Source organism: Fusarium flagelliforme, assembly GCF_020744385.1.
Source record: "Fusarium flagelliforme strain FIESC 12 MPI-CAGE-AA-0113 chromosome Unknown B0J16scaffold_4, whole genome shotgun sequence".
Classification (NCBI taxonomy): Eukaryota; Fungi; Ascomycota; class Sordariomycetes; order Hypocreales; family Nectriaceae; genus Fusarium; species Fusarium flagelliforme.
Genome location: NW_025763506.1, coordinates 691,626 through 715,056, shown reverse-complemented (window position 1 = coordinate 715,056; position 23,431 = coordinate 691,626). Strand labels below are relative to the sequence as shown.

The 23,431-nt window shown below is 51.0% G+C and overlaps 4 protein-coding genes and 1 non-coding gene across 5 annotated transcripts; 1 reads left to right on the top strand and 4 right to left on the bottom strand.

The window, feature by feature from the left end:
- Positions 1–1,835: 1,835 nt before the first annotated feature.
- Positions 1,836–4,903, bottom strand: B0J16DRAFT_340493 (uncharacterized protein). Its single transcript, XM_046127692.1, has 6 exons — positions 4,458–4,903; positions 4,285–4,396; positions 4,167–4,222; positions 3,565–4,055; positions 2,607–3,511; positions 1,836–2,549 (listed from the first exon to the last, which is right to left on the bottom strand). The coding sequence occupies exons 1-6, from the start codon at positions 4,562–4,564 to the stop codon at positions 2,004–2,006; spliced, it is 2,217 nt and encodes a 738-aa protein (XP_045982434.1). The 5' UTR covers positions 4,565–4,903; the 3' UTR covers positions 1,836–2,003.
- Positions 4,904–5,978: 1,075 nt separating this feature from the next.
- Positions 5,979–7,726, bottom strand: B0J16DRAFT_286282 (FAD dependent oxidoreductase). Its single transcript, XM_046124088.1, has 2 exons — positions 6,815–7,726; positions 5,979–6,759 (listed from the first exon to the last, which is right to left on the bottom strand). The coding sequence occupies exons 1-2, from the start codon at positions 7,611–7,613 to the stop codon at positions 6,251–6,253; spliced, it is 1,308 nt and encodes a 435-aa protein (XP_045982433.1). The 5' UTR covers positions 7,614–7,726; the 3' UTR covers positions 5,979–6,250.
- Positions 7,727–11,780: 4,054 nt separating this feature from the next.
- Positions 11,781–13,337, top strand: B0J16DRAFT_340489 (uncharacterized protein). Its single transcript, XM_046127691.1, has one exon. The coding sequence runs from the start codon at positions 11,925–11,927 to the stop codon at positions 13,119–13,121; it is 1,197 nt and encodes a 398-aa protein (XP_045982432.1). The 5' UTR covers positions 11,781–11,924; the 3' UTR covers positions 13,122–13,337.
- A 385-nt stretch (positions 13,338–13,722) lies between these two features.
- On the bottom strand, positions 13,723–15,604 carry B0J16DRAFT_340488 (uncharacterized protein). Its single transcript, XM_046127690.1, has 2 exons — positions 14,931–15,604; positions 13,723–14,864 (listed from the first exon to the last, which is right to left on the bottom strand). Exon 2 carries the CDS (start codon positions 14,186–14,188, stop codon positions 13,925–13,927), a length of 264 nt encoding a protein of 87 aa, XP_045982431.1. The 5' UTR covers positions 14,189–14,864; positions 14,931–15,604; the 3' UTR covers positions 13,723–13,924.
- Positions 15,605–15,975: 371 nt separating this feature from the next.
- Positions 15,976–16,049, bottom strand: B0J16DRAFT_t130. The gene has a single exon. It is a non-coding gene; the product is annotated as a tRNA-Val (tRNA).
- Positions 16,050–23,431: the final 7,382 nt, after the last annotated feature.

The window sequence follows — 23,431 nt, the reverse complement described above, 5'->3', positions numbered from 1 at the left end:
AGGGAATTTGTTCGTTATCGTATTGTTTTAGTCTGGATTGTGACTGACCGTTAGATTGACATGCTGATTCTGCTGTCAATCCGATATGCGTTGTCTTTTCGGCAACCCTTTCGCATCGGGGTCGCCTTGTCAAAAAGATTAGCCCGCCTGAGAGTGTGGCAGCCAACTGATGTCCGGGCGGGAAATTAACCGGCAATAGGTACGCAGCATAACCTTTCCCTTCATCAACGGGCAGGCAAGTGATCGGCCAAAAAACTCAATTTCGGTCCCCAGATTGGTAAAATTAGTTTTAAAGTTGGTGGTTGATCTCTTCGGTTCATGAGTTGCCGTACGACTCCATCTCAATGTCCATCTCGCGCAGTTAGAATCCCGTCGTCAGCTTTGAACCATCAATTGGACCCCTCAATTGATAGAGTGTCAATTCGCCATCATTGACTTTTTTTTAGTGCTCGGCCGAGCCTGCAGCCGACTAACGTCTAGAACAGCGACCAGCTATGCGAATTGCTCAAAAGGGCATCGTGAATGGCTTCACATGGACTCTCTGCTACTGTACCTACGCCATGTAGTGACACCCCTACTGCAATGTAATGCAGGCAGACTGTCTTGGTCATAACAGTGGAGCGGTGAGGGGAGGCCAGGAACAGAAACAAAAAAAGATGGGATGGCAGGGTCTCACCGGGGAGGTGAACGACTCAAGTGATGTGCCAAGATAAGACAGTGTGAGGCACAGAGATTGATTGAATCAGTATCCGCGTACACAAAAAGAAAATCTAGACAGTCCAGCTGACCCGCCTTGTTGCAAGCCAACCGCCTAAAATCGCCAAGTCAAATCTTGTCTGTCAGCCATCCACCCCCGCCTCCTCTCCTCACCTTGAATCCCGTCTTGACCTTGGGTACCTTTACAGCGTCAATGCGCCTCTCGGTCCTCAGAACACTACCCCGACTTCCCCGGAAAAGTAGACAATTTCTTGACACATAGATTCGTGAATAGCTTCGTTTTACCCCAGATTGGGGGAAACCCATGAACTGGTCTCCGCCTCCGCTTGGTCCGAGTTTACCATGACACATAATTATCCCAAGATGCGTAAGTTCAAGTTGGGGGAGGGGAATATCTGCATCGTCTCCATTCTCCGGGGCAGTCCAAGCGCCCTGGAGTTACAGATACCCTCCTGTAGTCTAGCTATGGATTATTCTAATTGAGGCACTGTAGATTCCCGTCCATAACACCCGACAACAACTCACCTGGGCTAGGGATGGACACATTGTGCATGTTTAGCATCAATCTCCATCTCTCCATCTCCGGGTTCACTTTCTCTTTTCTTCGCTTCCCCGCATATTCACTGTAGCAGTGCCGTATTACCAGTGTTACACTCTTTTTCCCTTCTTACCCCAGGAAATCTCTAAACCAAGCCCAGCCTAAGCGCCTCACTATTATTTTCTTTTACCTAAACCAAGACCAAAGTTTACTCCTCCCCCGGTTTCGGCTACCCCGGTCCTCCCTCCCCAGGCTCCTCATCCCGCTCCAAATCGAGACGTTCATCGGAGAGCAAGGACCAATTGTCCCATAACGCTTGTTTTCCGCTTCCCGTTTTCCGGGGGAGGAGACGACGCTCCGCAATCATGACTCTTTTGGAGTTGTACCAAGATGCGCATCGTTGTCATGGTGGAGTTCAATATGGAGATATGTCAGAGCGACGTCTCTTCGCCCTGCTCAAGTCTGGCTACTGTACTGTACTGTATCTTACAGTGGATATTTGGGGAGAGACCCATGACATGCATCTTGTAACTAAACAGGACATTACAAGTCTCTTTATGCATGGAATAGCGGGAGAAGTATTGCGGAGGAATGAATCCCAGTTGTTCCTGGTCATCTTTTCTTTTTGTAACGCCTAACAATAACCACAAGAATCTTTGTCTAAGCCTGTACAGTAGTGATCCATATCCACTAATATTCCTTAACCCGTGCCTTTCCAGAATTACAACCCCCAAACATTCCACTACTCCTAAAAGTGATTAAACATGATATTACTAAAGTTTTCGCCTTCCCACCAAGCGGGCCCTCGGCTGCTCTCGCTCATGGGAGGCTGCGGGTCATCGCAGCCCATGTCCGCAATATTAACAAACTGCGACGAATCCGCGTAGAGCCAAGGCGTCGTGCACAGCGTTAGGCTGTCGTCGACGGGGATCTCGTCGTAAACCGTATCGCGGGCAGAGTCTGGACCCTGCGACGACGACAGCGGGGCCTTGTACGAAAGAGTTGGGGCCTCTTGGCCGCCGTCAGCTGTGTTGATTGATATCTCCGGCGCGCTAGCGACGATGATTTCCAAGGTGACGTTTTCGTTGTCGCCTTCGTGTGTAGAATTAGGCACAAGAGATTGATTGAGGAGTCCAGCAGTGGGGAGCTCGTGGGAGTCTGCGAATGTGTTGAACTGGAGGATCTTCCACATGAGGGGAACGCTAAGGTAGATTTTGGAGGGCATCCAGTCGTCTACCTCCATGCTGTCAGATGTACCAGCAGCGATGCGAGTCATCTTGTCAAGGTTGCGGTCCTGAAGAATTTGTTAGCTGTCGATCGTAAAAAATAGTCAATTGAAGTGGGAACATACCAATGCTCTGCAAGCTGCCGAGGTAGGCAAAAAGTTCTTCAGGAACCGCCTACACTTGGCAAAGTCGGCGTTGGACTTGTGCTTTAGCCTGGCCGCCGCCGCGCAACAGTAGTACAGGTGCACCGTCGCCGCAATAGCAGCGACATGTCCGAAGAAGGGATCTGCAAGGGGCACTTGCTTGTCAACGACCATGTCGATCATTCGAACGATCCATGTCGAGTGTAGTAGAGCGAGTTCAGAAGAGCGTCTCCAGAAGGTGTTGGGGATGGCGAGGTTGGGGTTGTGCTGTGCTCCGACGATGTAGAGGAAAGGATGGTTGAGGACGGTAGGAATGACGTGGTATGTGAACTGCTCCTTGAGCCAGGGCGCCCAGTAATCGCGGTGCATCTTCAAATCTTCAACCTTGCGCTCGTAGAATTTGACTGTGTCGTAGCGATGGCACATGGGTATTCTGTTCTCCGTCTCCATAAAGTCTGCAAGGACCTTTGCGTACATGGAGTCATGTCGCCAGGGCTCCTTAATGTTGTTGTGCGCGCAATCGGAAACATATTTTCTCACTTGACTCCAAACCCAACCGAGATGTACGCTGGTATTCCAGATACCAGGTTCGTTCTGGTGTTGGCAGCCGAGGTCATCTCGAGGTAGTGTGGGAGCTCGAGGGTCATGCTCGGGCAGGGGACCTCTTGTTGTAGAGTAAGAGGGACGCCAAATCTCTGTAGGGACGCTCAAAAGACCTTCTTGGCGACCGTAGGATTGCTCAAGCATTTGTAGACTCCAGAATAATCGCTTCTTGCGCTCTGTCTGGGGGTCTTCAATGCCGTAGACAGACTCGACGTCGAGCATTGCGGATCGACATAATTGATGGGCCAGACCGAGGTGGAATTGACCGAGATGCACATTTCCATCTGCCAAGTGTTAGAATTGATGCGCGATAGACTGGGGAACATTTATGACGTACCAATAAATGACGAGTAAGATAGCAAACAAAGACTCTCGAGCGTCGCAAGATCCACAGTACCGTTGGCGATACGCAGCATGACAAGGCTCTTTGCATTGTTGGCGTACAACTTGGCCTGGTCGGCATTCTCGGAAAAGCGCAGAGTGAGGGCGAGAATACTGCAAGCTAACTCATCGTGCATGGAAGCAAAGTCGCTGACCTCGTCTCTCTCGAAGCACCATATTGGCTGTCGGTGGCAGTACTCAAAGTAGAGTGCAACCCCAACTGCGATGTCGGATACGCTGGGCCGCAGCGAAGAGTTTTCGGATTCGGACTTGACCGAGGGATGGCTCGTAGGGTAGCTGGGTTCGCGGGTGTTTCTAACACCAGAGTAGGACTTTTCGGAGGTATCTGTTGTTTCTTGAGGGGATTCGAGCTGTTGTTGTTGTTGTTGGTTCTGGTTCGGTGGGTTCGGTACGTTTGGTAGAGGTTTTTGCTGTTGTGACGTAGACCTAAGAGTTACAGGGCGTTGTTAGCGGGTGTCCCCTCACTAAAAAAATAATTTTGCCCCCAAAAAAGAAAACAGAGGCCAAAACAAAGAGACAGAGTCAAGATAAACTTACAAGTTGCCGTTGAGTAAAAAGTCAAGCTTCTCTTCCAAATGCGCCAATCTCTCCTCCTATAGTAATTCCTTGTTAAGATGCATGCATTTTAGTCGTGTGCAAAGCATGCACAACGTACCGAAGGGCCGCTCTGAGAGGGCCTAATAGCTGGGGGATAAGAGCACGACTGCTTGAGACGGACACAGCTCGAGCATTGCGGTTTCTCGCCTGGGCAACGAGTCTTTTTGCGCCTGAGACGGGGGAATGTGTTAGTATTGAGACAAGTATTGAGAGACTCATTTTTGTTTTTACCTGCAAGTCAAACATGCGTGATGCGATCGTCGTCGGCCACGGGTGCTTGTGGTAGGATTGCTGGTTGTGTTGTTCTCCTCAGCGGGAGACATTGATGACCTTGACATTTTGTGAGATGGGGAGGATATGATGATGAGAGAAGAATGAAATGAGAATGTCAATTGCCAACGGTCAAAAAAGAAAACTCGAGAGGCGTTGGAATGATAAACTGGTGAACCTTGTTCACAGACAAAAGGGGCCCGCTTCCACTAAATACTTTATGCTTCAGACTTGTACAGAGGGATACTCATACAGTGAAGAGAGCACTGGGGGGACGAGAACTAAGGAACTGACAAACCCCGCACTGCCTACTGGTCCTTGCTGAAAATGATAACGCGGGGTTTTAGTACTGTGCAGGCCAAAGGCCAGTCCGTTCGCTGCGTTTTTAGGTGAAATAAGTCTGCGAACTAAGACAATTGGTGAGTGTGCTAATGTGCATTGCCGTACTTGGGTATCGTACAGTAACAGCTTACAGAGAGAGAGAGAGAACGAACAAGGGTCAAGGGACAAGCGACAAGGGGAGGCCAAGAGCTAAGGCCAAGGGGGCGTGGGTTAATGGTGTCCAATTGATCAGCTCCCCAAAGAAACGAGGCCCACCAAAGCGAAGCCAGAGAGAAGGGCAATGCCTTTCCATCCGTTCCGTATCCGTACACGGCATTGCATTGCATAGCATAACATTACTTGACAATTCACCTGCAGCGCAAACAGTCCCTGGATGCAACGGCAATGCTGAAACGTCGAGAGCAACAGCGACAAAAAGAGGCGCTTTGTTTGTCGCTCCCAACCCAGTGACCAGCTGACAACAAAACGTTTCGCTTGCTGCCGCTGCCATTGACTCATGACCAAAACCACCAACGCAATAAAAACAGAACAAATCTTTTTCACCGTAGAATTACCTATCTTGATGAATGTCTATCTGGATACTCCATCTAGAAGCTTTCTCTTTTTTTTTCCCGGGCGCTCCTTATCTAGCACGGTACATCATATCGCATCACATTACAGCATTTTTCTCCAATTCAGACCCGTTTCCACCACACCCACACCCTTCCATCAAACCTTCCAGAAATAACTCCATCCATATCTCCTTCACCGAGATCACACCTTGTCTCGTTCCCATTCATTTTCGCCCCCGATCACCGGAGATCCATCGGGAAGAGATAACGGATGTGGAGAAAAAGATGAGAGAATGCCTGCTGTGATCTACTAAGCACAGAACAAGGGTGACAGATAAGAGTGGAGATGAGGAGAATAGACATGGGTAGAGGGAATGGAACGGGGAGAACAGTGAGATAAACTACGTAACTAAGGTTTGTCTTACTCCGACAACGCAACGCTGCAGACGGGGACGGATATTCTTGGCTTGGCCTAATCTTTCCTTCTATTCTTGGCAAAGGCGATCATGGCTGGGGCACTGGTGAATCTCCAAAAAGTTGGCAAATCTCATGTGAGGTGAGGTAAGGGACCGTAATAATAAAAGAGAAATGTTCAATTCGTTCATTATGGTTCTTCATTATGCTAAGACGCCCAATCATAACTGTGCCTTTGATCCCTGGCAGATTCCTTGTCGCTCCCCCGCAGCCGCATTCCCCTCAGAGGATGAGACCTTCCTCCAACAGTTTACTGCCATGCATCATTTGTTCCTTCCATGGTTCATTCCATGCGTTCTTTCTTTGCTCTGACATCTTCCGAATGCTTCCGTACATGCTTCTAAATGACATACTATACTCTATTTTGACTCTTCTCGCCTTGGCTGCTTACAGCCTGGCAGCAGGGTCGAGCAGGTCTCTCAACTCCGAGTTGGGGAACTCGCAGTTGAAGGCTCCATCGGGACGCTCGCGGTCCCAAGCCCACTTCTCCTTGAGCTCGGGCTCCAACTTATCCTCGAGCATCTGCACCACGTACTTGCCCAGCACGGGGAAGAACTTGTACCCGTGGAATGAGCCGCATGTCGCTACGTAGAGACCCTGGGCCCCTGCGTGCGGGGAGATGATGAAGTCTCCACTCGACGTGAAGGCATCCCAGCAGATGCGGTGGTGCTCGTACTTCCAGTGGGCTCCCTTGCTACCAAAGAACAGACGGTTCTGCGTGTCAATGTCCTCTTTGAGCGCGTTGGGCACCTTCCACTGAGCGTAGTCCTTCTCGTCCGGTGGCGCAGAGACGTAGCGTCCTGGCAGCACTTGACGGGTGTTGCTGAAGATGTTCTTACCCCACCACTTGATCTCGCGATCCTTGGTGGGTGGTAGACTGCCAATGAAGGGAGACTCTGTCGCTGATGTTAGCAGTTTGCTTCAATGACTTGCATGCAGACGGAGACTCACTGTGCTTGTAGGTGTAACCCTGGAATCCGACAGGCATGTCCTTCATCCTGCCGTATGACTCGTCGTCGAGAGTGACCATGCCTGTGGTGATACCAGCAGCTGTGATGCGATCACCGGATCGCAGATCAGGCAGGTTGTGGCGCGCAGCGCTGTATTCTAGAAGCTTGGCTGTGTAGGCTCCGGTGGAGAGGATCACGGTATCGGCCGAGATGATCTCGCCCTTGGAGGTCTGGATACCAGTGGCTCGGCCGTTCTCAATCTGCAGAGTAGCGACATCGGCAACGACGTACTTGACGCCGAGCTTCATAGCCTCGCGGGTCACTGCACGCAGGGAGTCGCCTGCAGCACCCCAGCCACTGTTCCTGTTGACGAGCACCTCCTTGGCGCCGTCGTAGTTGGCCTCCTCGTAAAGACCACCGTACAGCTTCTTAGCCTCCTCGATTGTGTAGACCTGGATGTCGTGCTCGCGACCCAGCTTCTTGTAGTTGTTGATGACGTCCTGGGCGTAGTCGCTGCGGCACACCCAAAAGACACCAGCCTTGTGGAAGTGAGGCTTCCAGAGAGGGTCAGACTCGAAGATGTCCTGGGCCTCGAGAGCGAGACGGCAGTAGAGGAGATCATCGTAGTCAGCGCGGACGACCTTGTTCCAGTCCCAAGAAGCAGCTACACGGTTGTCTCCATCGTAAGGGTCCCTGTCCACGATTGTGACGGAGGCATTGGGGTACTTTTGGATAAGAGTGTAGGCCGTGGAGACACCAAAGACGCCTCCTCCCACGATGAGATATGACTGAGAGGCCATTGTGTTATTATTGGTAGACTTGGAGTATAGTGGAGAAGGAATTGAGTCTGCCAATTGACCTGCAAAGGGACGAGTATAATTGAGATGGAATAATAACCTCCAGAGTCAAGACGAATTGTTCATGTCCATACGGCCTTTTATCACCGCCGCTTGGAGACGAGACCGGTCTCGGTGGCCACCGTATTCCGGACGGCTCTCACCAAAAGTCATTTTCCGGTGCCTCACCTGGAATTCCGGCCATGAGATCCGGAGTCCGGGTGTGGAGAAGAGGATATCCGATCACGTGAGCAAAGTGAGGGGAAATGAAGAGATTGTCATTTTAAGGATTGTGAAGTCACGATAACTTCATTTTTGGAATGTCACGATATTATTTTGAGATTGATGTCAATTGGGCTGTATGGAGTGAACTTATTTGGGATGTCGGTCTTGAAGGTGTCTACAATCACCGCATTGACCAAGTAGACTCGTCTAGTCTGAGGTCATCCCCATCTCCTCCCTCCATCTCCGGACTTGTGTGTCCCTTGTGCCAAGTCAGCAGACCAACGACACGCACGTAGGTCTTATCCAGCTATTATCTCACAGTGATGACTATGAAGCGAGAGTGTGAAGATATCCACAAGGCGTAGTTCCAGCCTTCCTCCAACCCTTCATGTACGAGTTGCTCCCCTAATCCCACATCGGGGAAAGTCTTATCTCCATGTCTTGATTTAACTCACCTTACTGTACGTACTCCTCGCTTGATCCTCCCCCGCATTTCACTTGACTTCGGCATGCACGTATGCAAGCACACGGCTAGCCGGAGATCATTGATATCATTAGCCTCTCTTTTCCTTAGCTTAGCTAAAAGGGAAAAGGAATCCTTTCTCCGCACGCAGATAACGCGTAGCCCTCCAATTCCGTTCTGGGTCTAGCTTCATGCACAATTTGCGTTCCGCCAACCTCCTTTGGTATCGAACAAAAGACAGGGATTATCCTTCTCCAGATGCGAGATGGGAGCCAAGACATTTTAGGCTCTGCTACAGCCAAGGCTTATCTTGGGTGTTCGCCTTGTCTTGCCCAATCCCTCACACCATTTGAGTCTCCTGCACCTGGGCCTCCAAACTTTCCCAGACCAGCCAAGCATGCAGTAGACAATCTGATTCTGACAAAATACCGACTCCGCTTCCTGCTTATCTTGATTCAGCATTGTCGTCTCGTCCCACTTCCCCATGTCAGAGATCCATCATGGTCGAGACGTTGGCTGGCGTGGCAATGCCGGCACTCGTCATCCTTCTGGGGAAGTACCCCAGGCACCATGACCTGGTCTCTGCGTCTCTAGCGCTGCTCTTATCCTATCATTTGACCATCGAGATATCAAGGGATAGAAGCCATCGTGATGCAATGTGATACGCCCACGCGGTCTCAATCCCCGGGTTGTTCACCTTTTGATGCTGTTTCTTCGTTATCTATACGCAACCCCGGAGTGCACACCGTATACCGTGCCTTCGCTTCCAAGAATGTGCTACCACGTGTGTCAAGTTGAGACAAGGGGTCGACAATAATGATGAAGCCTTCGAGAAGACCTGTCATCCCATGATTATGCACAACGGATGCGTAGAATGCTGGAACATTACCGACTTCGGTCTTCTTCTAAGATCTCGCTTGGTGTTTCTTATCTTGACTCCGCAGTTCGGCACGGTACTGTGCAGATTGCACCGTCGGGCGGCTACCTGCAGATCGTTTGCGAAATGACACATCCAGCCAAGCAACCTCTATCTCTCTGCCCTTCCAAAACTTGTTCTATACCAGGTCAATCGCCCAGTTCCTTGCAGTTTCTAGTGGGCTTCCCGTCAGTTACGTAGTTAGGAAGGCGAGCAACATGCCCTGATGTCGATATAGCTTAAATCGAGATGTTCGTTCTAGGGTAAGGGGTTGGCGATGATCATTCTGAGGCTCAATTCCCGTCATCCTTGTAGTGGTGAAGATCGTGACGCGCAACGTCTTTATCAACGTTTCATGAGTAATCATGTACAGGGTAGGGTTTCGATTTTCTTTTGTTGAATGGTTCAATTGAACTGGGTGACTCTAACAACAATCGAGAAAAAGGTTTTGTCGCAGATGTCCTGTAGAGCTTTTTGCGCTATCGAGGTTCGATGCCTTGCTATATCGTCGTTGTTTTGAAATAAGATGTCGAGTTTGAGTATGCCCGTCTATGTTGAGCCAAGTCAGAGAGAAACAAAGAGACGAAACAAGGTCGAAATGAAGTGGTTGCGGCACAATTACATATGAATGAGTAGGCCGCTGACAGCACACACGTTCTGACCGTCTCACAACATACGATTCATTCAGTCATGTCGTACGATCTCGTTCTCATTATGGCCATTATCGTCCTCTGACACGAAGCGATCGTCATTAGCTACAACGTATCTGCCTTGGTTGAGAGGAAAGTCTATTCAAAAGAAGATGCTATTCAGAGAACATCTGTGTTTGTTGAGTGAGTCTGATGTCACTGGATTATACAAAACGAACGATTTTGGATCTTGTCATACGATACTGTACATATTGTTGACCTCCTAGAGATTTATCGTAGCCATCTTCTCACATATTAAAGTCAAGTTCGCCGTTGAAGTTTTCACACACAATCTCACCGCCGACTCTTCCACAACCATCCTTGCAGAGTTTTCACCTCCAATCTCTCTACTTCACCTCTCGACAATGTAAACAAAACTTTCGAGAACTAAATGCCGGAGAAAAAACCTTCAAGGTCTGGGGCTCCCTCGACTCCCCCATGGGGGAAATGCAGCGGCAACCCCATACACGAGCCATCGCTTGATCTTACCGTCAATGTCTTTACTCCGTGATGGAGTCGTATGGAGTCGCGAGTCCATTTTTTGATGGAGTCTTGGCCCAGACTTTTTACGTTTAGTTTTACCCCAACCCCAACTTAAGCGCTTGCTCGGCCCCGGACTCACCGGCACAGACCACTCGCTGCTATCTATATAGGCTAGGCGGCGCGGCTCTGACTTGCATATCACTGCAACTCTCGCCTAAACTTGCTGTTGGTCGATAATCCCTCGTCTCGCCCTGACCGGGTCCAATTTCAGGGGTGCTCTATCAGTATCTACAGCACCGACACTAACACTATCGCCGACATAGCTTGTCAGTTAGCCACGGCATTATCGATTCCTTTCGGTCACGTATCAGAAACCCGCATTCATTCTCAATCAATTAACGAGGTCAGACCATTTGTGGATTCACGTCGTTTCGACTCACCTTTGTTGAAAGTAACTTCGCATATTGTTGCTGCGATTGAGATATTGTTACGAAATCATTCTGTCTGGACCCTTCTTAATCTGGGGCCGAATGACCATTGAAGCGGTCACTGCTCCGGCATTTGAACTCCATCAGTACGAGGCAATGGGGACATCAGCGTTTCGTAATCGACTAATGATCGTCACCCGATCAGGCGAACACTTACACCGATAGGAAGATTCTACGCTCAGCCTTGCAATTTTTCTAGAAGATGCAGAGATACAATGGCAGAGATAACTATAGCAGCATGTTAATCTATGGGAGCAAGTTGAGCCGAATTACTCCAATTATTTCATGCAGCTGATAACAAAAACGAAACTGCCGGGTTTCTAGAAATTCATGATCTTCGGTCGGAGTAAGGAAGAGTGAGATAGAGTCAAGGTCCGTCTTTCGGTCCATGTCTGGGCATCTGCAGGTCCGGAACGGTCCATTCCAACATCACCAAACAACACAAACGTGGGGGAACATGTCACGAAGCATCACGTCTAGGGGTCTGTTCTTGCTCTACGCCGCTAGACAAGACTCGTAGAAACCGTCATCTATGACTCTTGGAGGGTCTAATTGAGGCCGGACATGGCTTGTTCAGAGGGGCGTACCTGGGGGTGCAGCAATGCTAGCCGGGCCCCAAAGATAGCCTCTCCGATCATGTGACCGGTCGTCAACACCGGAGCCAGAGGGCCACCTGATTGACAGGCTAGCAAGCAGCAACTCAATCTATCGAGATGGACGGCATCAGGTATCAGGTGGCAAGGGGTGTTGAGATTGGCGATGGGGTAAGGCCACACCCTTTGGTATTCTTAGTATCAGATTTGGCAGATGCAAAAGAAGTATTTAGAAGACGTCTAGTTCCAGCCTCAAACAGATTTTATTATCATCAACAAACACTCTTCTACACTCACAACAACTACAACAACAACTTTTATATAAGACTTCAAAGTCCCATCTTCTCTTGTGACTTTTACCTCTTCATCTCATCACAACAACAACTTCCTCTTCTCTCTTACACACACACACAATACAATGGCTCAATCATTCTTGAAACGATGCTTTGGCCTCGGCGCCTCTGCTACTTCCACTGCTCCCACTTCTTGCTCTACTGAGAAGTCTGCTGTCCGAGCTCTTCCCGCTTCATGGTACACCTCAGTTGAGATGTACGAGCTTGAGAAGCGCGCCATCTTCTCCAAGAAGTGGCTCCTCACCACACACAAGGCCCGCCTTCAGAACCCTGGTGACTGGCTCAAGTACACCATCGCCAACTTCGAGCTTGTCATTGCCATGGATGAGGACAAGAACATCAACGCTTTCCACAACATTACCCGATTCGGTGCCTTCCCCATCGTCGCTCCTGAGCAGGGTGACAACGGCGATGCCAGCACTGGCTTCGACCAGAAGCAGAACGGTCTTCTTCCCATTCACGTCAAGGTTGATGCTCGCGGCTTCGTCTGGATCAACATGGACGGCGCCAAGGTCCCCGAGGTCGCCTGGGAGGATGACTTTGACAACCTTGACACCCATGAGCGCTTCTCCTACTACAACTTTGACGACTACAACTTCGACCACGTCTGGGAGATGGAGGGTGACTACAACTGGAAGATCCTCGCCGACAACTACAACGAGTGCTACCACTGCAAGGTCGCTCACCCTGACATCCCCACCATTGCCGACCTCAACTCATACTGGGTCGAGACTCAGAAGCAGTACATCCAGCACTTTGGTGCCCAGCGACAGGACCAGATCGACCGTGGCTTCCGCATTGCTGTCACTTACTACCTCCCCAATGCTTCCACCAACATCTCTCCTCACTTCTTCATGATCCAGCGCTTCGTCCCCCACAGCCCTACCCGCTCCACAATGCGCTACGAGTTCTACCGCAACAAGCACTCCAGCGATGAGGACTTCACTCTCATCACCGAGCTCTACAAGCGTGTCATGTCTGAGGACAAGTACCTCTGCGCCAACGCCCAGAAGAACGTCAACGCCGGTGTTTTCATCAACGGTGAGATGCACCCCGAGATGGAGCAGGGCCCTCTCTTCTTCCAGCAGAGCGTCCGCGCATCTCTCCAGGAGCACCACAAGAAGGAGCAGGAGGCCGGCAAGGAGATCTGGCCCGCTCAGCAGGAGGCTCCCACAACCACCATCAACACCAAGATTAACGGCACCGCCAACTACTCCTCTGGTATTGACTTGAGGCCAGCCAAGAAGACCATTGCTGTCTAAGCTTGAGCTTTGGGGCACTTCTTCATGATGATTTACTGATTTCTCTTGATTTGGAGGATTTTACAAGACAAAAGCGAGTTTTCATGTTTTTTACTACACAAGATTGCATTTGATTTACCTTACGACAGATTATGACTTTTGGCAGATGCCTAATTAGTTTACTATAGCATCCTGCAAGTATCTCTAGATTAAACTGAGAACTATACTTTAGAAACACTTTATCTTTCCTGATGCCCATTGTGACATGATCTGGTGATGGCTGCAAAGGTTGCAAAATAAAAAGAAGCGGTGAGATCTCGGTGAGGAGATAACAAGCTTTGAAACTTCACCTTAGCATGCACACAAATGATAAGCCCTCCACACCAGGCGAGGCTGAAACGGACCGGGATACCGTGTGATAAGCCGGCATCCGATCGACAAAGGCCGGGTTCAGGTTCAAGTCCAAGACTAGGCCGGACAAGAATGTCCTGGGGTGATATCACCGAAAGCTTAAATCGAGATTGTCTTGGATTCTTGGGTATGGGTTGGGGTACTGATAACCCCTCCTCCAGGGCTCGAGACGGACCAATCAGTCTACACCCTCGCACTGCGCGAACCCCCAATTCGTGTTGGAATGCTTGTGTGCAGCGCTAATCATGCATCATTTGTTGGAGTGTTGCCCTCCCAAGAAAGAGTAGGGCACACAATAGCTGTTCCTGATCAAGCCAGCAGAAGACTCAAGTCTAGAGTTTATGATAGCACACCAACCATTCTTACAGTTACATCCCTCCATTTCAGAGACAACAAAGATACACGGCTGATGATCAGCAGGACATGAAGCAGTAATCGCTACGTCGTCCACTCAGCCTTTCCACGTCATGTATTGAAGTCAGTTGGCTGTCATTGTTGCACAGCGACATCGCAACCAGCACACCATCGTCCCCCCAGATCCAGAAATGACAGAGACTAGTCATGTCTATCGGACAAGTGAGTTCCCGCTTGAGCAATAGCACGGCGGTAGAACCGATTCCCGTTCTCAATCCAGCCACAACCAATACGAAAAATAAACAAGCCTTTTTGCGGGGCATTTGAGTTTACCGCCGAGACGATGGATGTGGCTTATCATGCTCAGAACCTTGAAACCCCAATAGCGATAGCTTCATCAATGGTTTAATGGTTATCAGCCACGGTAAGGCCGGGTCTCCTCCAAATACTACTCCAAATGGATTGAATGGATCGATCGCCAATCTATGGACTTTTCGGGTGTCGCATACGATCAGAGCAATTGGCTGCATTTTAATTATCGAGTGCTAATTGCAATCACGACATTCACCTGATGCAACAATTCCTGGCTTATGAAGGCATAATTAGATAAGGCCGAGAATCGGACATGTTTGTGTACGACCTTTTACACAAAAAGAAAGTGTTTCTTGTCATGGAAATCGACGATGAGACTCATATCATCATCATGGTCCAAAATCAGTGTAGCTGGTGCACTCACTTGGTCGCCGCCACACCATCATCGGGCACACCCATCTCACTCAACCGAGCCATCGTGAAAAAACAGGAGATTTGTGAAACAACAACTAGTTCTCTCTTTACTCAAGGAGTCACAGTGCAGGTTTGGACATCCTCCAGTACGTAAGATTGTATGCTGTGCAACCACGAGTCGCAACACTATGTCGGCAACAACACGGAATAGCTCTCATCTCTCCGTGCTATCGGAGCCTAGAAGCCTCAGGCAGCTTGATGCCAGCTGGTCAAGTGAGTAGAACTCATTCTTTGAGCGTTCAATTTCTCACCAGACTGACCCTCATCAATTGATTACAGATACATAAAATCTCATATCTGTGCGTTATGTGCTCATTTGGCCCTATTAGGATGTATAGGTCAGTATCCTGGACTCTTCGATACATCAAATAATCCGATGCATGGGCTCCAGCGTTTGGAATTAATCCCGCTATTCTCCGTCTATTATTTTTGAACCTTGTTGCGACAGTAGGCCAAGGTTACACAGAACTTCTATCGCAATGCTTCTAAGCCGATTCGATTGCTCCTTGGCGAAAAAGGTCGAATTCATATTTGAGTTATGGCATAGGCTTTTTAATAAGTTCGACTCACTCTAAGTTCCCAGTCGTGCGACAGTTTGGAGGTTCCTGGTTCCAGGAGAGACACGATTCGCCTAATGTACCTTCATTAAGTGATATCTTCATGCTGAGCTCGGCATCAGGATACGTAGGGTTAAGATGCAGGCCAGAAGAGTCAGTACGATTTCAATCCTCTTTCTGGGCAACCAGCCCTGAGGCGCGCCAGTGAAAGGGCTACGCAGTGTCCACTACAAAATCACTCAAAAGCAAATACTTTGTCAGGTTTACATGCCTAGGCCTTGATGAGATGATGTTTGCAGCTCCGGTGACATATATAAATAACTCAGAAGGGTGTCAACGGACAACAGGTCTGATCAAGTGATTGAAGTCGAATATACCTATACAAGTAAAGGTGGAAGGAAGGAACCAGATGTAGCGACTGAGATCCAGGACAAGAGGCATGGCGCACACGTCTTACAACAAGTTCATACTCTTATATGCTCTTAGGCATTGTCATGTGAAGAATTCCCAGCAACGCACAAGCCAAACCTATCAAGATGTTTGTAGTCTCATCGGTCGTCTTAAACTTGTTTTAAGTTTTAAAGAGACCTTTTCAATATACGATGTGTCTGTGTCCAAGATCGCAGTCGCTTAAATATAGATCCAGAGTTTTGGACCACGCGGGAACATATATGTAGGATAGGTGAGTTATAAAAAAGATACGATTTCTATACAACCGACGCATGTCCAGATATTCCAGCTGCTATTTCTCTGGAGACCAAAAAGTGAGGTTCTGCCCGGGCTCGAACCGGGGACCTTCTCGGTGTTAACGAGATGTCATGACCAACTAGACCACAGTACCAAGCTGTTTTTGATGTTCGAGCACTAACAAATATGTCAAAAGTATAAGCCAATGCTGGTAATGGAGCGAGCTGTATTAGTCTTGAAGATAGAGATGGTGCTCCAGTTTCTACGGACCAAGATCTGCTTAGGCTTAAGAACACGAACTTAGAAGAAACGTTGCCAGCAAAGTTTAGATGAAGAATAAGAAAGTCTTTTTTTAAGTATGAACATTCAATTGAAGTGCAGATCAGTTAAGATAGAAGAGGCAAGACAGTTGTAGTAAGGATAGGAAGAATTATTAAGATAAAAGTTAGAACACATTGAGTCACAGTCACAAGGCAATGGAGAAGTTAGATGAAAGAAATGCTGTATACATAAACGTTCTATCTGATGCGGGCATAGAAAGCAATAAGGCTTTCAGTAATTAAGTTATTTACATGACAAAGGCAAGAGCCATAGGGATGGCGAGCAACATGCTGCCAACGCTGGTGAGAGAGGCACCAGCAACGACGGGAACCTGAGAAGGAATGGTTCCGTTGGAAGGAGCCTTGTAGGTGGGCTGAGCACCGGGGAGGTCGTAACCAGGGGCGGCAGGAGAGCCAGCCTCAGGGGTACCAGGAGCATCGCCAGGAGTGGCGGGAGCACCAGGGGCACCCTCCTCAGGAGTAGCAGCGGAAGAGTCACCACCAGTGGCGACGGGGTACTCACCAGAGTCGGTGGCAGTGGCCATAACTCGGGTCATAGTGGTGAAAGCAGTGGGCTGCTGAGTAGCGGGAGCAGCAGGGAGCTGACCGGTGTGGTTGTCAATGATGGTGACAGCAGGGGCGTCAGGAGCCTTGATGGTAGCGGGAGCAGTGAAGGTGCTGGTAACGAACTCAGTGCAGGGGACGATGGTGGTGACGTCCTCGGTGATGGTGACAATGTCAATGGTAGGCTTGTCAGCAGCAGGAGGAGCGGTGGGAGCAGGAGCATCGCTAGCGGGAGCGCCAGGAGCAGTGGTAGCAGCAGGGAGAGATCCAGAGCCAGTAGCACCGTCAGCGGGAGGAGCGTAGTCACCACCCTTCTCACCGTCAGGACCCTTGTTGGAAGAGTTGCCACCCTCAACAGGGGCAGAGGGAGTAGCGTCGTCAGCGGGAGCATCAGGAGTCTCGCCGTCGGGACCCTGGTGAGAAGCGTTGCCACCCTCGACAGGAGCAGAGGGAGTAGCACCAGACTCGTCAGAACCCTCAGCGGGAACCTCGGGGACAGCAGTAGCAGAAGCAGGGCAGACAGTGGTGCGCTCGATGACAGTAGCAGTGACAATCTTCTGAGTGTAAGAAGCAGGGCAGTTGATGACGGAAGCAGCACAAGAGGTGATGGTGTAGACATGAGTCTCACGGATGGTGGAGGTGATCATGCCATCAGCATCGGGACCCTCAGTGGTGTCGGGAGCGGGGGCAGAGGTGATCTCAGCGTCAGAGCCAGCACCAGTGGTGACATCAGCGGGAGTACCGTTGTCGCCGTTGGGAGCAGTGGTGGCAGCAGGGAGAGAGCCAGACTCAGCGACATCGCCAGCAGAGGTAGCATCAGCACCAGGGGCAGGAGGGAGATCGTAGTCACCACCGGTAGCAGCGGGAACGGAGCCAGTGTAGACGGAAGTGAAGCCAGCACCGGGAACGACCTGGGTGAAGGTCTCGGAGCCAGAGACAACAGTGGTGAAGCCAGGAGTACCGGGAACGACCTTGGTGACACCCTCAGATCCGGAGATGATGGTGGTGAAACCCTCAGAGCCAGAGTAGTAAGAGGTGAAGCTACCCTCAGAGTCAGAGAAGACAGTGGTGAAGCCCTCGGAACCAGTGATGTAAGAAGTGAAACCCTCGGAGCCAGAGATGATGGTGGTGAAGCCCTCAGATCCGGAAACGGTGACAGTCTCGCCAGGGCCGAAGATATCAGTGACGCCAGCACCCTTGGTGATAGGCTGGTTGGGGACACCGCCAGGGCCAACGGGAGTGTTCTCATCGGGAACAGCGGGGGCAGAGGTGACAGCAGGGGAAGAGCCAGACTCGGTAGCATCGCCAGCAGGAGCGCCAGAGGTAGCAGGAGAGTCACCGCCAGGGCCGTAAGAGGTCTCGTTGTCACCAGCAGGGGCAGAGGTAGCAACAGGGGAAGAACCAGAGTCGGCAGCATCAGGGGAGCCGGGGACAGTGGTAGGGGCGGGGAGATCCTCATCAGGGACAGCGACGGTACCAGAGAACTCGACAGACTTGGTGACACCAGCGGGGACAGAGATGGTAGCGTCGCCAGAGCCAGTAGCAGTGATCATACCGCCAGCAGGGATGGAAGGACCACCGATGAAGCCACCCTTCTTGAACTTGCCAATGAAGCTACCGCAAGTACCACGGGTCTTCTGGGAGAAGGTGGACTTGATACCCTTGGCGAGACCGATAGACAGGTTGGGGATGAGGTTGAAGAAACCGCCAGAGAAGTCCCACTTCTTGTCAACAGCGAGACCAAGGTTGCAGTCGAACTTGCCAGTGATGTCGAGACCAGCACCGGCCGAGCCACCGATCTTAGCAGAGTAGTCGAGGAGAGAGAACCAGACACCAGCACCGAAGCCAGCCTCAGCGCCAGCCTTGCCAGAGAGACCGAGGACAGGGATTTCGAGACCACCAGGGATAGCAAGCTCAGAACGGAGTCGGAGACCGATCTGGAGATCAATACCAGCACCGAGGTCAACCTCAGCACCGACACCGACGGGAAGAGCCTTGGTGACGAGACCCTCGAGAGAAGCCTTGATGACCTTCTTGGTGATAAGGTCAATGTCGACGTAGGCGGAAGCAGGGAACTTGACGTAGACACCAGCAGAGATATCAGCAGCCTTACCACAGCCGACGATAAGATCAAGAGCGATGGCAGCCTCGATGGCAGCCTTCAGCTCAGCGTCAGCATCGATGTCGAGGCCAGGGATGGCAACACCGAGCTTGGGGGCAGCGAAGAGTTCGACGGACTGGTGGACGGCAGCAGAAGCAGAGAGATCGATCTCGATGTAAGCAGAGATGCCACCGAGGCCGACACGAACGTTGGGAGTCTTGAGGAAGTCGGCTCCACAAGCGAAACCGATGTCACCAGAGATCTGGCAGTTGGGGAGGTTAAGACCCAGGTTGACAGCGGGAGAGGTAGAAGTCTCGGGAGAGCAGATACCCTGGAAGAGGATGTGGTCCTTCCAGGCGTTTCCGATGCTGCAAGAAGTACCAGTGTGCCAGTCACCCTCAGCGCCGGCATCCCACTTGATACCGCCACCGAGGAGGCCCTTGAGACCACCGAGGCCACCGAAGCCAAGGTCGACACCAGCACCACCGTTGAGGCCGCCACCGAGACCGAGGCCGCCACCGAGTCCAGCACCAAGTCCAAGGCCACCGCCCAGACCAGCACCGAGACCGAGGCCACCACCGAGCTTGCCTCCAAGACCACCGCCGATCTTACCGCCAGCACCACCCTTGACGTCGCCCTCAAGGTGGCCACCAGCACCAGCACCAGCGTGTCCGCCAGCACCGCCTCCGAGGTGACCTCCAAGGCCACCTCCGAGACCAGCACCGAGACCAGCACCAGCACCAAGGCCAGCGCCAATACCGGCACCGGCACCGATCTTACCACCGAGGCCACCACCAACCTTGCCTCCAGCGCCTCCCTCGAGGCCGCCCTTGGCACCACCACCGATGTGGCCTTCAGCGCCGCCGCCAATCTTGCCGCCAGCACCAGCACCAACGCCGGCACCACCGCCAAGATGACCTTCAGCACCGCCGCCAATCTTACCACCAGCGCCGGCTCCAACACCAGCGCCAGCACCTCCTCCAATCTTGCCACCGGCACCTCCTCCAATGTGGCCCTCAGCACCACCACCGATACCAGCACCTGCGCCAGCACCAGCCTTACCGCCGGCTCCAGCACCGACACCAGCACCGCCGCCGATGGAACCGCCAAGGTGACCCTCAGCGCCGCCACCAACACCAGCACCGGCTCCAGCACCAGCCTTACCGCCAGCTCCAGCACCGACACCAGCACCGCCGCCGATAGAACCACCAAGGTGACCCTCAGCGCCGCCACCAACACCAGCACCAGCTCCGGCACCAGCCTTACCGCCGGCTCCAGCACCAACTCCAGCACCGCCGCCGATGGAACCGCCAAGGTGACCCTCAGCGCCACCACCAACACCAGCACCAGCACCAGCACCGGCCTTGCCACCAGCTCCGGCTCCAACGCCGGCACCTCCTCCAATGTGTCCGGAAGCACCGCCGCCGACTCCAGCGCCGACTCCAGCACCGGCTCCAGCACCAGCCTTACCGCCGGCACCAGCTCCAACGCCGGCTCCTCCTCCAATGTGTCCAGAGGCACCGCCTCCGACACCAGCACCGACACCAGCACCGGCTCCGGCATTTCCGCCAGCTCCGGCACCGACACCAGCACCACCGCCAATGTGGCCTTCAGCACCACCACCTACACCAGCACCAGCGCCGGCTCCAGCTCCAGCACCTCCGCCAACACCGGCACCACCTCCAAGGTGGCCACCGATCTCGCCGGAAGCACCGCCATTAGCACCGCCTCCGATGAAAGTGGGTGTAGCTTCGCCCAGCGAAGCAAGAGCTCCCAAAGCAGGGAGAATCTGAGTTGAGAAACGCATAGCGTTAAACGAGAGTGGGTTGTTGTTGTTGTTTTATTGCTGAAATAGCGAGCGATTGTGATAATACGATTGTAATAGCGAAAGACTTAATGGAAAGTAGCGAAAGGACTAAGTGTAAACACTTAGATTAAACGAAAGAATTAAGGAAACAAAAAAGAAAATGATAGGAAAATCAGATAGAACGTTTGATAGAGAGTGAGAAGAAAGAAACAATTGAAGCTGCGAATGTGCTTCCTTTTAAGCAGAAATCAAGCTCAGTCTAAGCTCACGTCAAAGACTAGACTCTCTTGACAATTTGCCCCCCGGCTCAACGTTTACTCTGTCTCTGCAGCAATTCTCTCTTCTCAACTGGGTCCAGCCAAGCTTCGGCCTGTTCGGCACAGGGGCGGACAGTCAAGTTGGTGCAGGTTGCGAGCCTGTCCCTGCTCTGTGCCTGGATCTAGTGTCAATCCGATCGTCGCTCAGACGTTTCATGGAGCTTCTACCGCATGTTGGTGGTGACGGTGGAGGGCTTGGACGTTTGCTTTGTTTCCTCTTCTTTTTCCAAATTTAGACGTGGCAGGGGTTCGAGTCAGTTGACGATCAGTAGCTTGCAGAGGAGCTAAGCTACTGCAGAGTTGAGATTATATCCGGCAGCAAAAAGAGATTGCTCATCAGAAAAGCAGTGTCATGAAGCTTGTAGTGTGCAAATAGTGTGCTTCTAGAAGACTGGTGGAATTATCTCATGTTGCGACAATAGACGTCGGATCATCATCCAGCATCGTCCATCATCGTAACATCGTTCAGCTGAGGGACATGGGGCGAAAGATGCGGCGAAAATCAAGCGACAGGGCTAAAGCAACGAGATCCATGTTGAAGGTTGGCCACAGCGCGCAAATCATATGTGTAAAGAGTATAGTTAGTTTCAGCTCTGGTTCCAGAAAGATTCGTTTCAGGTTAACTGTGAATATTTTCTCAGTATAGAAACTGAGGTGTTGAGTTGAGGTCGTGCCCCCTCCCGTAATCTTAAAAGCATTAAGCTGAAAAAGCCACCACCTGAGCCGTCCATGCCCTTGACCCAATGCCGGATCGACGAAAAGTGGACTTCCCCCGGCCGATCCGTTTCGTTTTTATTGCTCGGTCGGTATCATTCCCCAAAAAGGATTGAAACATTCGCGCATGGGGCACGACACGGCCCGCAAGCCACCCAGGCAACCTTGGTGGCACATCATTCACCTGAAATGGTAAAACAGACTATGGATTTTGGGTTGACGAGCTTATGATTACTCGATTCGTATCACGCTCAATCACTTTTGGCGATGAGTGATCCACATCTTCAGAGCCTGGACTAACCTTGTTATCTTCAATCCATCGTGGTTTACCCTAAAGGAAGCATTTTGTCGTATATCACCTGCATCAATTGGTACCATGGGCATAAGATATCAGCTTGGAGAGTGACAATGTAACACCGAGAATAAAGAAACAATGACAGTAATTAAAGCTAAATTATTTACAGAGTGTTGAGATACCAAAATAGACAGTATCAAAGCATGCCCGGATACTTCCATATTGCTTTGACTGTTGTTGTTGATGCAATCACAACGTACAGAAGTCATCATCACTGACCGAGCAACAAGATCGTATCCCTCGAATCACGATTTCAGGAACTTTCCATCTCACTAACCTCAAGGAGCAATAAGAATGGGTCATGGCACCATCGATTAGACTCTGTCCCGTCAAAAGGCGAGTCAGTGGATGAACTGATAGAGCTTCGCCTATCCTGTTCAAGCTACCAAGGTCTGAGCACTTGCATCGTAGCGAAATCACCACATCGAGACCGCGGATATTCGGTGTTTACCCGCAAGAACAGACAGTCCTCGCTCACAGACTGAAGGTCCGTGTTTTCTGACCTGGGACGAGCCTGCATTAGCCCATGGTAGGCGACGTAACAGTGACTCCTCTAAAGGGATGGATGTGTTGGTGATGAACCTCGGAGATTTTTTCCTGTGCGTAGTGGGGTCGGGTTTTGCTATCGCTTGGCCCGGAACAGACAGGAGGAGCTAAGAGCGTTATCTTATCGCACGGTTCTCTTTTTACTCCTTAGCCGCACTTGGCCGTGGGAAAGGGGGCTGGCCAGCCTTCATGCGGAATGAAACGGCAAAAAGAAAAGAAAAACCCCGATCGTATGATTCGAACTCGTGGACTTTGCATTTTTAGCAAGCAAAAAGAAAGCAAAGAGATGCAGTGTTACCGTGCAATCTCCTGACTGGCATCCCTTGTCATTGACGAATCACAGCCACTCTGTGCCTCAATTGTGGCGCCTCATGCACGCAAGAAACAATGGCATTGATATCCGTAGATAGAACGGTTTTGTGATCGATCATGTGTACTGTAAAAAGCAATGCATATCATTTATGTCGCCAAGGCATGAAGCGACCGTTGAGGAAACTGTAAAAAGAAATGTCTGGACGAATTAGTTTGGATCTCAACGGAAGTGGTAAGCTGGTCGCGATGGCGCTATTCTGAGACGATCGCTCTTTGACGGCTGGGAATGTGGAACGGGGAGCAATGGACGGAGGAAACATCTTTTGGGGATGATCTCAGTTGACATGTCACGAGTCAAGATGGGCCATGAACTGTGGGAAACCTGACATAGGTCCTGCCTTGGTTCAACACTTACCATTGATGGTCGTGAATCTACCCTGGAGACCACCTTCATAATCGTTCCACGATGGTAAGTTGGGCGATAATGACGGAATTCAAGA